Raw genomic sequence first — 17,220 nt, 5'->3', positions numbered from 1 at the left:
AGGAATTTACAAGGCTTCTCTAGGATTGCTTTTCCTTTCTTCCTGCTGTTGTTAATCAGCATTTTCAGGAAGCCACTTTATTCCCAGAAGGGGCTACATTTCAGAGGAATGAAGCAGGATGGCCCAGCCTGGGTTGCCAGGTACAGAACCCCTTTCCAGGGAAGTGTCACCTGCTGCTCCTTTCCTCTCTCAGTATCATTTTTGGCCCATGTTACCGAAAGAGACCTGGCATTTCCCCAGGGCCAAAGAGCCAGCTGGGGTTAACATGTCTGATCTAATGGCAGCAGACTCCTGGCTTCCTGCTGCCAAGGCTGAGTTTAACCTAAAGTTACCCCTAAGAAGGGCAGGGAGGGCAGGGCGGGTTACTAGAGTGTGAATCAACCATTGTAGCTTCTACTTTTTTTACTCTCTTAAAGGTATAGGAACAGGACATAGGGTGGCAGATTAAGTCCCAAGAGACTGACTCACAGGCAAAAAACCTCTCAGACACAAGGCAATCAGATTCACTTCCCTTTTATTATGAACAAACACAATCTCAGATCAGTACAACTAGCTTCAGAGTTGATATTAATAGAAATTATTCCAAAATTATTCTTAGGCCACAAATAACTACTATCCCACATAAAAAGGGGAAAAAATCCCACCCAATCAAGGAAAAGGTATCCTGTGTATGTTTCCATGGCAATGAGTTTATGCATTCTCAGATTCTGTCTGACTAGTTATCCACCACTTATCTATTGGGTTTATTCAATTTCTCAGAGAGAACCATAAAGATTAATGACAGCATCCAGGACACAGGGTTCATGGTGGACACAGTTCATGGTGGATACTGTTATTATAAAAATACTCAGGACTTAAGAGAATTCCTCTGCTGAAGGATCCCAAAATGCTTTATAAAAAGCATTAGTCACGCCTCAAAACTGCCCTTTGAGGTAGGTCAGTATTATTATCCCATTTTAACAGAAGGAAAACTGAGGCACATTATAGTTAAATGACTTGCCCAGGGTCACATAGCAAGTCAGTGGCACAGTGGTAGGAGAGGCCCTGGCCTTAACCACCCGTGTAACCTTGACATCGTGCTTTCTTTAACTTTTCTTCACGCTGACCCATTTGAGCTACACTTACAGAGAATACACTCAGGATACTAGCTAACCAGGAGAAAAGGTTTCCGTTTTAAATGCTACAACCATCTTTTAATCTAAAAAAATAATAATAATAACATTATAAATCAAATACATTCAAATTCCTTCCACCTTCCGTCAAATGTGGGCACTTAATAAAAACAGCCCTAAGGAAAGTTTCCAAAACAAAGCCCAGAAAGGAATCCTGCATACTGATAATTCTCCAGCCAGCCCCCCACTTCTACCAGCCACTTCTGCAGGCTCTCAGGGGCAAGGGAACGCCACAGAGGGAGTGCAGAGGGAGTGAGGGAGCAGAGCAGGCTCGGACGTAACACCGATTAAAAAAGATGTAAGGCCCCCAGATAAGTTGTCAGTACACCTACAAAGCAAGGCCTGTTAGAAATTCAGATTCGATCAGATCTGAGTTTCTGGGTCATTAATGCGTCATTTGAATTCAGCTTTAGAACCTTGAAAAAAGTATTCCTTACTCCCCGCCCTCCCACCCTACACATCCACACATACACTGGGGCCCTTGGCCTAAGAAGCCCATCCAGCCTTGTGTAGGGTTATGGTATGGATCAGATCCATTGAAAACAATTAGAATAGAAAGATAAAAGTTGGTTTTGATCATCAGCTATAAAGCAGGCATCTGACGACCTGTGGAATTAAAACTAACCCAACAGTCATTTCCAAAGAGTAGGTGCTTGGGTCTGGGAATGTGAACTATAGTGATCTTCCATCAGCTTTTTTTTCTACTGAGAAGAATGGCTCAAAAGACAAAGATGCCTCTAGTCCAGCCCAACCCCTTTATCCTCCATTTACTCAGTTAATACAGGAAGAAATGCTCTCTGCCCTTCCACTCCTGGGGCTCAACAGTGGACAGAGCATCTGGTATTGTATATTTCCAATCTTTAGAGTAAAGCCAGGCTTCTGTGTTGACGACTGAGGTTACAGGGACAGGAGTGGGCCAAGGTTCTTATTTTTTGTTTTCCAGCCCTCTTCTATTCTCTTGTCTGCCTTGGGCTGTGCTGTAGGGAATGCTGGTTAGTTTGCTGAACAGAGACGCTGTTCAGCCCAAGACTCAGCCAAAGCTTTGTGGTACACCCTAGCTCCAGGGGACAGGGTTCCCTTTCGAGTGAGGCACTTTGGAACTTGTCTTGGCCTCTTGTGCTTCCCAGTGAAGACCGGGCTCCCTCCTGTTTCTGCAAGCATTGCACTGTCAGCCGCGAGCACTGACTCAGGCTGGGCAGGCTTACCGAGCAAGCAGGGGGCATCCAGCCTGCTCTCTGGTTCTGACCCAGATAGAGGAGACTAACCACAAACCCTCTTTTGCTCTGTGGCTGACTCACTGGCACAACGTGAGCATTTGGCTTGGCTGTGCCTTATGAGAAAGGATGCCCGTGCCCGGGATGTTTCTAGGAGGGTTTGCCCGCCTTGTCTTGAATCATTGGAGTGGCAGGGGAGCACAAGGGTGCAGGTGGAGACTCTGGAGGCCACGTGGAGGTGGCAGCTAGCTCACCTTTGTGAAGAGAAACAGTGGTTCAGTGACCCTGAGCATTCTGACTGTGGGAGAGGAAGCTGCCTGTAGAGCAGCAGCCATCACTGCCTTTGCATACTCCCAAAGGAGGCCTGCCCTCCAGAGAGAAAGGAAAAATCTCAGGGAGGAGATAGAACCGGCAGGAAAAAACGGATAGACAGGGCAGAGCAGGAATCCATAGTCAGGGTAGTACGCTTGAGGCTAGAAGGCAGGAGTGAAAGGCTTTCACACTGTGGGGAGCAGCCTTCTAGTTCCTTATTCCAAGCAGCAACTGGAATGAATGAAATGAACCCCAATATCTAACTTGCCTGTGTGACCAGCTTCCCATAGGAGGACGTCCAGTAACTTACTCAGTAACCTTCTGAATCCCCCAGAGCCCTTCGTTTGCAATGTTATGTCTCAGGAGCTGCCTCTAGACCCTGCCCCTCAACCCCTCCATCTCCTGTTCAGCAGAGAGAGGAAAGGAGACCATCCACCCCCATTCTTCCTCTTCTCAAGCCTCCTTCTCTTTCAGAGGGAAATAGTCCAAGAGAATTATGTTGGTATTCCAAGCAAAGTACCGAGGTTTAACTATCTTTATGTGGGACCCACCTCCACCTGCTAAAATCCTTTCTTTTTGGGAAGATAGTTAAGCTCACCACGGTACCACCAACACACCTCAGTTCCGATGTCTCAAAATGCGGCAGCCACCTTATTGTTACTATGAGGGGAGCTGTATCCCAAAGATGGCAGAGCGGGAAGATGAAAAGAGTGAGGACAATTGCATGAGTTGCCGATTCAGCAATTCCGGAAAGAACCTCAAGATTTCTCACTCTATGGAATAAGAAATCTTCCTGTTATTAAAGAGACAAGAAAGACTTCTTCCCCAGCAGAGACCACTGCTGCCACAAACTAAATGCTGCTTCTTTATCCTCAGCCTAACGTACATTGGGACACTGGGATGTGCTTTTGAGTTCTAGCATTGCCAAGTTCCACGGCCATTCCCCAGAGTCAGGAGAGAAAGGAAGCATGCTGTGTGTCAGGGCGCAAAGCCCTCACTGGGCAGTCAGCCGAGTGTCCCATCACAGCAGGAGCCTCCTGCCTGGTTTCCCACCTCACCTCCCCCTTCTTTATCAACCCCACCACACACAGCATGCTAACTCCCTCCCCTGACAAATTACCTGCTTTCGAAGCTTTGTGCCAAAATAGAGTTATTTTTCCATGTCATCGAGCAAAAGTCTGGGCTGAAAATAATGAACGGGGCTTTCCCAGAAGACTTTATCACCTCTCTCCCTTGAGCCACCCACCTTAAAGCTCAGGACAACTCAAAGAAAGAGCTATCTGGGGCAAAGACCACTCACCAGTTTTGGACTACTGAAAGGTCTAGGCTTTGGAAGCTGGAAACCCACCAATGACTGACCAGCTCCTTGCCTGGGGCACAGTGAGGGGGAAGAGAGAGGAAGGTGACAGGAACAAAGCCAAGAGAAGGACAATGGGACTAGAAGAGAGAGAAGAAACAAGAATATGAGCTTAGCATCATAAAGGCAGAATTGTAGGCTTTCAATCTTAAAAGAAATTTTAAAAGAATACTGTACTGGAACGGGTTAACATCATCATCTTTAGCATCCTGGTAGCATTATTCAGTAGTTAATAAACAGAACATTAAACCTCTGCCCAGCTGGCTTTCAGAAAAGGAACCCAAGGGACCCCAAACTCAGCCACTCTTGTAGCTCTCATCTCCAGTTCTTTTAATCCTGGCCAAGATGGCAGCCTTGGATACTTTCTTCCGGTCATAAGCCAGACCCAGGGCAGCCATGCAGTCGATGAAGAACGTGGTTAAGTTGATGTGCCAGCGGTACTCGCTGGCAGAATAGTCATAGGGAAAGGTGTGGTGGTAGTTGTGGAAGCCCTCACCTGGAACAAAAAGCAGAGAAAAGTCATGAAGCTACACTGGGGGTGGCACAGCTCAAACCTAGCAGATAACTTGCTGTGGTTGAATGAATGAATCCAGTCTTTTCAACGAAATAGATCCCCTCAGAGGCACCTTGAGAAACAACTGGGGACACCCTGGTCGCCATGGCTCTCTGGGAGCCTCTGTGGGAAGAGGACTGACAGTTCCTCTGAGGGGATAAGATGACCGGAGAGAAACTGCTATCACAGGGGATAAATTTTAGATTGGGAAATTCCAGAGCTTCACTAGTTATTGGTCTGAGACCTTAAAGCTCTGTATGAGTGAGCATGTGTTAGGGTGAGGAGAGAAGAGTCTAGAACAAAGAACTGCTGCCGTGTTTCTGAAAAAGGTGAGCAAGGGGGTATACCTTTCCCCACTGTACCATACCATCTCTAAGGGCAGAAGGTACCACGGAATCAGGCACCAACAGTCAAAAGTCAGAAAGAGGCCCAGACCAGGGGCCCACATTTCCTCAGTTTCCACTGGTTCAGAGGGGACTGCTCTGGCTTCTAATTCTTTGAGCTTGAATCCTGGTGTGGGGGTCAAGCTGATAAGACAGAAGCTCTCTGAGGGAAACAGAATCAAAAGGCTTAGAATTAGAATAAAAAACCTCTATGCTTCTGAGAAGAGGAGTTCACTTTGCTCCATAGAAGAAAATCAGAGAAACTCTGGATTCAGAATAATGTCTGTCATGAGTTGAGCTGTGCAAACTCCAGAGCCAGAGGTCTCCAACCCTTGGCGGGATCTTTTTTCCGAACAGCATTCAACTATGACAATGCTGACCCCTTATGACGCCCAGGCAGAGCTGGGCAAGAATAGCTAATAAAAGAGCATGTTGAGCCCTTTGAAGATGAAAGAGCCTTAGTAGAGTAGTAATGACATTAATAACAAGCAAGGAAGGAAATTCTGCAAAGGAAATGACACCATCCAGGGCATCATTCGAGGTAGGTCCTCTGTCTGACTCTCTACCAAGTGGATAATCAGCTTATCTAGTGTGAACTGAGTAGGAGGGTAGGATAACCCCAAGGCTAAAAGTACGAATTTCCATAAAATTCTGCAGCTAGGATCTTGATAAGCACTAGCCAGGCTTATCAGATATACTTATCAGATTTAAAACTTTAATCAGACACACACTAGTTGCCAAGGGAGAAAAAAAGAGGAGAAGGACAAGACTCTGCAACTGGGGCAGCAAGACACAGTCCAGGAGAGGCTCAAGGCAGGAGGTCAGCTTTAGCGGAGAGATGAGCATGTGACTGTGGGGGAGGTAATTCAAGAAGAAAAAGATTAGAATGACAGGGAAGCCAGCTATGGGAGAACAAAGGGTGAGGTAATAAGGGGGAGAGCAGCCAGGATGGAGGGATGAATGATAATTGAGACAAAGGAAGATGTTGGCAGCTACTTTGAACGGATGGTTAGAAAGAGACTGGGGTTGGGGGAGCTCATTCTAAATCCAGGACCAGTCTCATTCCAGAAACTTCCACAACATTCATAAATCTTCTATGAAAATAGCCTGTTAGATTTCAAACATGGTTCAGAGTAGATACATGCACAATGGTAGAGGGTCCCTGAAAGGAGGGGGAAGATACATGAAAGTTAAAAAGAGATACAGGAGTTCCCCTTGTGGCTCAGCAAAAACAAATCCAACTAGGAACCATGAGGTTGTGGGTTCAATCCCTGGCCTTGCTCAGTGGGTTAAGGATCCAGCATTGCCATGAGCTGTGGTGTAGGTTGCTTGGATCTGGCATTGCCGTGGCTGTGGTGGAGGCCAGCAGCTGTAGCTCGGATTGGACCCCTAGCCTGGGAACTTCCATATGGCACAGGTGCGGCACTAAAAAAAAAAAAAAAAAAAAAAAGATACAAATGAAATGTCTTTAGTACAGATTGTAAAAAAAAAAGATGCTCAGGGTTGAGCACATAAAGAAAGGTTTTAAAGAGAACAAAGCAAAAGCTAGGCCGCAGTGTACACACATGTGGGGAGCAGGGAGGTTGCCTAGATATGCCAGACAACCAGTGGCACTGATCACTAGCGTGGAAGAGGTCACAGGCGCTGCTTAAGGAAAACTGCTTCCAGGCGTTAGTCAAGATCTATGTTTAGTTGAAAAGAGTGGCAGAGGAAAAAATAAAAGGGAGACAGATGGTAGAACACTGTTGTCTTAGATTCTGGCTATTGAAACTGGAATGAGAGAAAGATACAACTTTTTTTTTTTTTTAGAAAGATATTCTTGAATAGTCAGCATTAGATCAGTGAGCAGAGACTTGTGATCAAATTAACTGCTTTATCAGGAGTTCTCCAAGCCATGTTAAGGGGAGCGGGTGTTCCCAGCACGGGTTAGAGAAGAATAAAGGACAAGAGAAGAATAAAGGACAAGAGATGAGAGCGGTCGGTGGTGATAAAAGGGCCACCAACAGTTGCTTTGAGGTCCTTCATGTTGGCATCACCAAACAATAAGGCATGAAATACACTTTGAGTTCAGCCTCTCTGAATATAGCAAGGTGATAAAAGAGAAGCTTGTTGAAATGTTAAGGATTTGTTCTGCATTTTGTATAGCATGTCTAAATATAAAACACTAGGCTTACTGGCCACCCAGAAGACCCTACTGTTCTATTCATGCAGTCCCTGCCCCTAGCCAGACCATGTGCCAGCCCAGAGATGACTGGAAAAAGGACAAGCCAAAGCGGTTCCTCATCCAGAGCACCTGGGGATCTTTTTTGGAACCTGGACTCAGAGACATTGTTATTTTTTAGCCCAATTCTCTTTATATAAGACTTGCTGCCCAACTCTCAAGGGGTATCTACTATTGCACCTTAGTTTTATAGCAGAGAAACAGAGAGGGGTCATAAAGCAGGTTAATCTGGTTTTTCTGGCTCCTAGTCTAATACTCTTAACCAGCAGCCCACTAGATGGGGTCTTGCTATGGACTGCTAACTTACCCACAGCTCCCAATGAAACCAGGATATTCTCCCGGGGGCTAATAGTCTTGTCATAAGGGCGATATCCGTATAGGTGGGCAGCACTGTTTACCAGCCAGGTGGCATTGAGCACGATGGCGTAACGAAGAAAGGTGGCGACGAACAGGCTTTGGGGAAAAGCTTCACCCCAGCAATACCAGGGCACGATCGTGGGCAGGATGAAGCACATCAACAGGATACCGGGTTTGTAGTACCTACAGGGAGAGATCACACACCCCATTCATGGAGGGGACTCTGACTTTGTCCTTTCATGGGGCTGAGCTGTCCCCTACCCTCTACGCTGTGAGCACAAGGTGGCAGGAAACAGAGCAAGAGGGATGGGGTGGGTAGTCTTTTGAGAAGGCAGTGTTATTATCATACTTTTTTGATGAGGTAAGGTAAGGAGGGGCTAAATGACTTTTCTAGGGTCATACCACCAGGAACCAGTGGAGCAAGGGCTGGAATGCCTTGTCTCCCGACTCTCCATCCATTGCTCTCTTTGACCACAGCCTAATCGTACCACAACAGGGGCGGCCCAAATTACAGATTACTGAACTGAGTTCTCCTGCCCAGGTCTTTCCATTCTGCCTGCTCCTCTCTTGGTGTCAGTGCTCTTTGCAGAATCTGTGTTTGGTATCTTGCCTTCCTCTCTTGCTAGCCAGCAAGCCTTCTGATCCTTTCTCTTCTTTTCCCCTCAGGGGCACACCGAGTGTCCCGGATGCCTGCAGGCTGTCCCTCTGGAGGCCCTGGCCCATTCTTCATTCTCCCAAAGTAAAACAGGCTACTGACATTCCGAGGGAGCTGATTTCCTGCACCTCTTCAGCAGTCAAGTCTGCTACTCTTGGATCACGTGTGTCCCCACATTTCGCCTCCTCTCCGTGCCACCACTTCCCCAGCATGGATGCCCACTACCTCCTCACCTGGGGCCCTGCAGCTCACCTCTTCAGCCCAACGGTTTCTTTCACCTATCTGCAGGGTGACCTCTCCAGAGCACACCTCTGACCACATTCCGGCTCAAAAACCCTTCCATGGTTTCCTATTGCTGGAGTTGAATTAAACCCTGTCTGCTCTTAAGGCCCCACAAGAAAGGTCTCGGTCTCTCTAGTCTTTATTTCCTACCACACCCTGTACTTTAAGCAGAGGGACTCTATTGCTGGAACATGCTTCATGCTTTAGCTCATTCTTTCTGTTTGCACTGCCTCCCGCTCCGCCAACACTTGTGAAAATCTTACAAAGATTCCTAAGTGGATTCCTAAGCTACCAGTGGATTCCTAAGCTACCTTCTCATAAAACCCTTCTCTAATGTTCCCCACTCCACAGTCTCCCTCCCCTCTGTGCCTTTCCTGGGGACAGAAAAATATTTTGCCATGTCATAGGTATTTGGACACCTGGCTTAGTGCTCCCATCCCCAACAGGCTATGAACTTCTTGAAGGTAAGGACTATGACAACATGTAGCTTTGTATCCATGACTGTAACAGGTCAACACACATTGTTGACCTTAACTGGTTTTTTTTTTTAGCTCAGAGAGAAAGAATCAACAACAGTCTATGGCTGTGGCCCATAAAAGAAGGGTTTTGAATTATGATTTGGGGTAAGCAGACCCTGTCAGTTTCCCAGCTTATGTGGACAAGTCCTAGAAGAAAAAACAGGGAGGGGAGAGGGTGTCCCCAAACACCAGGCGCCCAGCTCCACCACCACAGCACTCACCTCCTCTGGAACATCACCAGCTTCTCGGCTTTTAGGTCAGACATGTTAAGCAAACCACCCTTCTCTTTGACGGCTGGGTGTTTGCGCACAAGCAGCCAACCCACGTGAGAGAAGAAAAAGCCACGTCGGGAATTGTGGGGATCAGCATCTGTTTCTGAAAACTTGTGGTGGGCACGGTGATCTCGGGCCCATTCATAAACGTCATTCTGGAGGGACAGAGAAGAGGAATGGAGGCCTGAGGAGAGACACCCTCTCAGGGGAATGCCAATGGCTAGGTGTCTTCAAGAGCCCGAGGCGCTCAGCCCAAGCTCGCGAAATACCTGGGAGTCAAGGCTCCAAAGGAGGAGTCAGGGAGTTGCCTCCTCTCTAACTGGCCACTGATGCTTAAGTGGAAAAGCACCTTCAAGTCTCAGGACCACATGAATAGGGCTGGCTGCTTCTTGCGGGTTATATGGTGGGCAGAATGGAGATGGATTGTATAGAGCTTGAAGAGTTTCACTAGGAGGCAAAATTGCAATTCTTCCAGCAAGAACTGGAGCAAAGGGTCTTCACAGGCTGCCTAATCCCTTGGCAAGATTCAGCTCCCACAACTCAACAAGGCCAGACACATAATCATGATTTGACCGCATTTCCAAATGGTCTCTGGGCTCCTCTGGGACACTTTCTATCGCTTAGAGAGGGTGCCAATATCTCTTCCTTCTTTTGCCCCAACAGGGACCACATCAGGGGCCTTCAAGGCGTTAAGTGCTATGGCAGAAGACAGTTATGCAGCTGTGTGAGACACTGCCACGAAGAAAGGAACCGATTTGGTTTCCTTCTTTTTGCCCCTTGATCCAAGCTAAGCCCCACACAACATGCTAGCCTTTGCCCAGTGCTGCTGTTCAATAACTCGGAGTTCCCTTTCTCCAATTCCCTGCTATGAGCTTCCGGCTTCAGCAGACCTCAATATTTGACTTAGACAGCTTGGCAGCTCAACACAGGACCATAATGATGGTCTACCTACACCCTCAGTGACACAGCTTCCCCCTCCGTGAAATGGGGATCACAACAGTACCAACCTCCTAAGACTGTTGGGAGGGCTTAATGGTGTAATCCTTGTCAAGTGCTCAGAATAGGGCCAGGAGGTATAGTTAACACTATAAAAGTGTTTGATCTTCTCACCTGAAAACAATAGGGTTCATGAATCTGTGAAACATTAACTTTAATCCCTTTTGGTGGAGTCCTGAGATGTTCACCTAAAATAGTGAATGTATTGTCCAACGGCTGCCTAGGAAATCAGGGTCAGTTCCTGCCTCGTGCACTAATGAAGGGACCACAACGACCAGACTGTGTGACAACGGAGGCTCGAAAACGATCCTATACACAGAGGCTATTTCCTCTTTATCCCCTATTTCCCTTTTCCAGTCACTCCAAAGTACTGCAGGTGTTATGGACCCAAGGACTGAACCTGAACTTGAGGTGACTGGAAGCAGAGAGGAAAGTGAAGTAGCTGTCCAGGTGCTGCTCCCTTCCAGGCACCCATCGCCTGCGTTTGATAAAGAGCTGAGCACAGCTGGCTTCTTACCTGGAATGCCATCGTGTTGGCAATGATCAGGAAGACCCGCAGGGGCAGTCGAGCTTTGTAAGTTCGGTGACTCCACAGGCGGTGAGCTCCTGCCGTGACACCCACAGCACTCAGCAGATAGTAGGCAAACGCTGCCGGAAGACAGGACAGGGAGTCAGTAATCGGGGCAAGTCTTACACGTGATGTTCTCCTCAGGTCAGCGTCTGGGTGTCCTTCAGGCTGCAGGTGAGGATCTGCTTTTCCCTGAACTCCACGGACACCTAGATCTCTTAGGCCCCTTCAATTTTACCACTTGGAAAAAAATTACCATCGCCTCCTATCCTCTTAGCCTCACAGCTGGAATAAGCTTACAGGTCCCAGAAAGTTCAGGAAGGCGGGACAGAGAAGAGGGCTCTCACCCTCCAGCCACTTGTCATTCTCTGTCATGAAGGACATTATCCCAGGTCCCATCTCCTCTGACCTTCACTAAGCTTCTCCACAGTTTTAAGGACCACAGAGTACTCTTGCAGAGCTGAAGACCCATAAACAAGGGCAGTATTAAAATATGTTAAGACAGGATGGCCTGGGCACTGACCAGTTTGAGGGACTCTGGGTTCTAGGGGACATGGGGGGCGGCGGGGGGCGGGGGGGGGGCTCAGAACTAGAGCTATTTACCATCTGGTACAAAACCATTTCAGTCTTTTGGCAGACTGCGTGGTCACAGAATGGGGAAAACTCGCCTTGCACCTAAGTCATATCTGCACAGTCTTAAGCTTTGCCAAGGATTTTTGTTTGTTTGTTTGTGTTTGTTTCTAGAGCCACATCCCCAGCATATGGAAGCTCCCAGGCTAGGGGTGGAATTGGAGCCACAGCCGCCAACGTACGCCACAGCCACGCCAGACCCCAGCTGTGTCTGCAACCCACACCACAGCTTACAGGAATGCTGGATATTTAACCCACTGAGCGGGTCCAGGGATCAACCCGAGTCCTTATGGATACTAGTCAGGTTCGTTACGGCTGAGACATAAGGGGAACTCCAGATTTCTGTATTCTTTGATTCACTGGATACCTTACATGGGGTTTAAGCCAAAGAAATAGACACTCAGAAAGATTAAGTGTTTATCTAAGGCCACATGGCTAGTAAGAAAGGGAGCCATAGGAGTTCCTGTTGTGGCGCAGCAAAAACTAATCCAACTAGTAACCATGAGGTTGCATGTTCGATCCCTGGGATCACTCAGTGAGTTAAGGATCTGGCGTTGCAGTGAGCTATGGAATAGGTCGCAGATGCGGCTCGGATCCTGAGTTCCTATGGCTGTGGTGTAGGTGGGTGGCTACAGCTCTGATTAGACCCCTAGCCTGGGAACCTCCATATGCCGAAGGTGTGGCCCTAAAAAGCAAAAGGAAAAAAAAAAAAAAAATGGAGCCATGGTTTGAAATGAGGTGTTCTGTCAACAAGTACTTGGTGCTCCTGAGCCCTGGCTCGAGGATGTTTACCATGTCCCCCCGCCCAAGATACTCGCAGCGCTCCTGCATCTCTCCTTTGCCACCTTCCTCAGTCAGCTCATACCCCTGTCAGGGTTAATTCTAGGCAACGGTAGGGCAGGCTCAAAGCTGTGGTGGGGGGCACCCCAGCGCTGTCTACCTCATCTTCCTGGGGGCCTGCAGGTTCTAGGGGTGCAGGTTGGAGTCTCTAACTGGGAGGCGGGTTGCTGGGCACACCCACCTTCCTCTGTTCAGCAGCTCTAGGAGGCAGAGGCTGAGGCCTTGGGAGAGCAGTGACTGTTGACAATGTTTCATTCCTAGGGAAGCAGCTAGAAACAATGGATCCTCAGTGGCCACTGAACTTAGTTGCAGTTGGAGACACCACACATTGTAACACATTGTCTTGTGTTCTCAGCCACAGACACCAGTTTCCTAAACAAGCCCCCTGTCCCACCCACCTTCCTCTACCCTAGCCTATTCCTCCTACAGGACAGGGAGGAGAGCCAGGGAGCCAGAGTCTGTCTCAGGGAAGTGCCACCCACGGTCCTCGGGGCTGCATTAGGGGTCCAGGTGATTTTCTGGCCTCCCCCGCCTTGTGGTAATATCCTCCCAGAGGCAGCATCTGCCTGCATCTGCACCTGGATAAATAACAGTTGAGCCGCAGCCCGCCAATCACCAAAGGCCAAGAAAAGTCTTTGAGCACGAAAGAGGTAGCTCAGAACCCAGGAAGCTACTGGGGTGGTTACATGCAACCGAAGACCCTGGCAAGCTGACTCAGAAAGCACACGCAGGCAGTTCTGACTGTGGCTCAGTGAATTACGAACCTGACTAGTATCCATGAGGACATGGGTGTGATGCCTGGCCTCACTCAGTGGGTTAAAGATCTAGCATTGCCATGAACTGTGGTGTACGTGGGAGTTGCTGTGGCTGTGGTGTAGGCCAGCAACTGCAGCTCCCATTTGACCCCTAGCCTGGGAACTTACATATGCCGCAAGTGTGGCCCTAAAAAAGCAAAGCACAAAAATGGAAGCACATATGATCCTAACAGAGAACCTGGGGAAACACCCAAGTCTCTGGTGCCTTTTTCTACCAGCACCCCTAAGCCTGTCAGTTGGATATTCATTCTCTACTAAAGTCTAGATTTATGGTTAAGCAAAACTTCATAGTTTTAGCCCTAAGGAAGAGCCTGGAGACGTTTCGCCTCAGAGCCCCCAGGTGCTGCCAGGTATCGCTTCAGCCCTCAGGGCTCTTCTGAGACACTCAAAATTGCTCAGTCCTGACAAATGCTGGAATCACAACCATTTGCTAATTTAGCACTGTCCTTAGGGACAAGACAAGAAAAGATGAAGCCAAGTTCCTGAACTCTTAAGGTTCGGGAACTCTGACCCTCCCCCAACTCCACCAGAGGAGCTCGGATATGGCCATACCAAAATGGTCATTCCATCAGCTAAGCCATCCACCACCACAGGATCCAGGGACAAGTAAAAAAGTCACCATCCAGTCTGTGTGACAGGTTTCTGTCCAAGGGCAGAGCACACATCTACAGGCAGGGCACCAAAAAGGCGGCAGGCACAGCCTTGGTTGGGGACAGCATCCTGTCCCTGCAGTAGCAGCCAAGGGAGAAGAGCCAGCAGCAGCTGCCTGGCCAAACTCGGAACTTAACGAGGCCGACAGGGAGTCCTGAGGCTGGAGGGGGACTTGGAAGTGACTAAACTTGTGAAGACTCCTCTATGGGGGAGAAGGGGTCAGGAGGGGAGCCCACAGATTCCCTGGGGCATCCATGTCCCTGGCTCTTGATTCCTCACACTGCAACTCAAGCTCTGCTGGGTTCTCAGAGGGGCTGGGGAGCAGAAGTCCCCCTCCCTTACAATTATAAGAGCCCTTCCTGGTCTGAGGATGAATTGATTTCCTCTGCACCTGGCTGGCCCCAGCAATGACACTCGAGGAACTCCAGGAGCACCTTTCTTGGAATGTCCGCTGTAGCACAACGGGATCAGCGGCACCTTGGGAATGCTGGGACTCAGGTGGAATCCCGGCCTGGTAGGGTGGGTTAAGGATCCGGCATTCCTGCAGCTGAGGCTTAGGTCTGATCCCCGGTCCGGCAACTCCACATGCTTCAGGGAGGCCAAAAGAGGAGCACTACCTTTCTAAGCTTAAAAAAAGTCCTGTTGTCCCCAGTTTGTGTCTGGGAAAATTGAGAGAGGGAATCTACCCAGATGCATTTCTCTGTCTGTGGCACCAAGAGGATCTGCCAAGACAAGGCTCCGCAGACCAGATCCACCCTCTTTAGATCAAAGAGGTCCTGGAGGACTTTGCTGAAACTTGGCCCACCAGTCCTTCTGTAGAACCACCCTCCAAGAGCATAGCTGCCAGCAAGGACCCAACATCCGACACTGCTCCAGAAACCATACCGTGGCTTTCTTAACAGGGAGTTCTGAACCCCACACCCATCACAGAGGGTAGCAGCATGGAGCTCCTGGATCTTTAGAGTTCCCTGCTCTCCTCTTCCCAAGTCAGACTCGAGGCAGGAGTGGCAATGCCTGCAGAGCGCATGTGTGTGAGGGGGCAGGGCTCCACTATCAGCCCAAGCCATGGATTCCTGAAAGAGCTGAGCTAAGGGCAGGTCAGGGACGCACGGGGGACTGTCTCCCTCACTGCAGCAGCCTGAGGGCCGGGGCTGCTCCAGAGTCTCTTTTCTGGCTTGGCTGTCCCCAGCAAGGAGGCACTCCTGGCATCAGGGGAGAGGGGCTGGAGCAGGATGGGTGGGGAATGGGGCAGGAAACGTTTCTTTAACCTTATTTCATTAGAACATTTTCTTGAGTGGCATGTGCAGTTCCCTGGAGACCCACGTGGAGTCACAGAGCAAGACATCCATGTAACATGAGTTATGCAGGAGCCGCCTTCCTCTGTCTGTGTAATTAAGGAGCCTGATAAGGCTAAGGATCAGGGCAAAATAATTTCATGGATGACCACAGCTCTCTTCCCCCTCTTCTGCTTAACCCTCTTCCTGAGTAGTTTCTCTTGCTACCCCGTGACTATACCCAGCATGTGCCCTCTAAAGTCACACTAGTCTAGCCCCATGTTCCCATGCATCCAGGTAAGGGCCTTGATTCTTTCTAGGCTGGCAGGGCTGGGACAAGCAGTCAAGAAAATGACTTGAAACAGAAAAGCTGACTCCCTGGCACAGATCTACTCACTTCAAAGCCTGTGGCCCATGGTCCCAGGGCTCCCTCTCCAACCCCCCCCCCAAATTAAAGGCCCCAGAATCGACACTCCTGCATCCCAAACCCCTAGACTCCCTTCCCAGCCCACCACAACACCTAAGAGAAATGGTTGGAAAAACCTCGGCCTGGAGGGGCTGGTGTTTCTACTCTGTGTAAGTTGCTACTGTATTAAAAGAGTGGAGAGAACCTGGGATACTGAGACAGGAGGACAAGGGGACCTCTTACCCCAGAGCAAGGTGTATATCTTGCAGGTGGGGATCAATATGATCCCATACAGGGCTCCCAAGTGTAGCAGACTCATGAGGATGATGTTTCTCCAAACATATTCAAGCTTGGGCCTTGGGCCCTCCTTATCCTGGTAGGTTGGGTCATAGATGTCATCTTTCATTTCAGGGCGGATGTCTTCTTCCACGTATTGGGGAGTCTTCTCCAACTTGCCCCCTCCATTCTGCAGGACCCTGGAGGAAGGTGCTGTGATGGTAGTGGTGGTTGTGTAGGAGCTAGAGATCTGAAAGAGAGTGGAAGTGCAGAGCTGGGAGAGAGGGGAGGACACGTGGAGACACTAGGGGCCACTTCACTCCCTGGTCTAGCTGGGGGAAGGGCGGGGTATAGGCACAGACCTGGCCCCAATACCCAGGTTACCTGAGGGCAAGGTCTATCCTAGATGGAAGAGACGCAAGTCCCCAGGAACTGTGCGGAGAAATTGGGGAGGAGGGTGAAACCTCAGGGGAAGGGGAAATAGAGGGGTAAAACACTCGCACCCCTTCAAACACACAAAGGAAAGCCCGCATGCCTACACACATCAGGGTACAGGTACCACCAGATTTTTCTTTGAAGCTTTAGGAAACAAAAGTTGGAGAACTAAGTTCCCAAATTACAATCCACATTCCCAACAAACTGAAGACTATACAACTCGAAAAAGGTGGCTGTCCTCGGCGATCTCAACTCTCTTCTACACCGAGTCACCTAGAAGCCCAACCAGCACCGGCGAGCCCGCGGTCTGGGGGCCATTACTTGGAAACTCACCTCCTCTTGCAGCAAGTGGGCCGGCATCTGGGCTCTCGGACGTTGGGATCACTTTCCCAGGGATGAGACTTCAGGGAGGAGTTCGTGGCAGACCGCACTGAGCGTAGACTAGTGCTGGAGCCGGCTCTTGCGCGGAGATCAGCGATGCTGCGCTCGGAACCCTTTGCTGCACGTTGGGTCGGTGTCTGCACCCGACCTGCTGTGCGCGGGTCTCCCCAGGCTGGGTATTTAAAGGCTAGAGCTGGCAGTGGGCGACCGTGTCCTGTATTTCCTCTGACCCCTTTTATTCGCTGCCAAGAAGGGGCAAAGTGCGCAGAGTTGGCTCACCGTGGGAGAACCGCATGGGCGGGAGAGGGGAGGAGACAGAGAGCCGGGGCTTACTGGGGGCCGGAGACGCAAAAACTGGATGCTGCAGACACTCCGCGGCTCGGTCTCCGCAGCCCCTGCCTCTGCCCCTGCCCCTGGGGAAATGCTAATGGGCTTCTGTAGACTCTGGCGCGTCATTGGCCGAAGGGAATTTGGTGCCACCTCGTCCTGCCGTTGCCATTGGCTCGGCGCAATCTGCTGTTCCCTCTGCCGCGAGCTCCTCACTCCCCCTCCCCTCCCTTTCTCCTCCTCAGCTTCTCTTCCACCGGCCGCTGGGCTTCTGCCCGGCGTCCTGCCTCCTCGGAGGCGCTCGAGAGCGTCTTCCCTGGAAGAG

At 49.7% G+C, this 17,220-nt stretch overlaps 1 protein-coding gene across 2 annotated transcripts; it reads right to left on the bottom strand.

Annotated features, from left to right (window-relative positions):
- On the bottom strand, positions 498-16,971 carry SCD (stearoyl-CoA desaturase). Of its 2 annotated transcripts, none has more exons than XM_021072070.1 (6): positions 16,521-16,971; positions 15,720-16,002; positions 10,810-10,940; positions 9,246-9,451; positions 7,520-7,752; positions 498-5,154 (listed from the first exon to the last, which is right to left on the bottom strand). In XM_021072070.1, exons 1-6 carry the CDS (start codon positions 16,545-16,547, stop codon positions 4,838-4,840), a joined length of 1,197 nt encoding a protein of 398 aa, XP_020927729.1. In that variant the 5' UTR covers positions 16,548-16,971; the 3' UTR covers positions 498-4,837.

This window comes from Sus scrofa, chromosome 14 (genome assembly GCF_000003025.6).
Source record: "Sus scrofa isolate TJ Tabasco breed Duroc chromosome 14, Sscrofa11.1, whole genome shotgun sequence".
Classification (NCBI taxonomy): Eukaryota; Metazoa; Chordata; class Mammalia; order Artiodactyla; family Suidae; genus Sus; species Sus scrofa.
This window is presented reverse-complemented; position numbering and strand designations above follow the sequence as displayed.

What these genes read in the sequence shown, in the direction of transcription:
- SCD (XM_021072070.1), bottom strand. Translation starts at nt 16,547, where the DNA reads ATGCCGGCCCACTTGCTGCAAGAGGAG. An exon ending in GATATACACCTTGCTCTGGG is followed by an intron (nt 10,941 to 15,719) that starts GTAAGAGGTCCC and finishes GTCTTCCGGCAG; the next exon opens with CGTTTGCCTACTATCTGCTG. An exon ending in GGTTTCATTGGGAGCTGTGG is followed by an intron (nt 5,155 to 7,519) that starts GTAAGTTAGCAG and finishes TGTTTCCCTCAG; the next exon opens with AGAGCTTCTGTCTTATCAGC.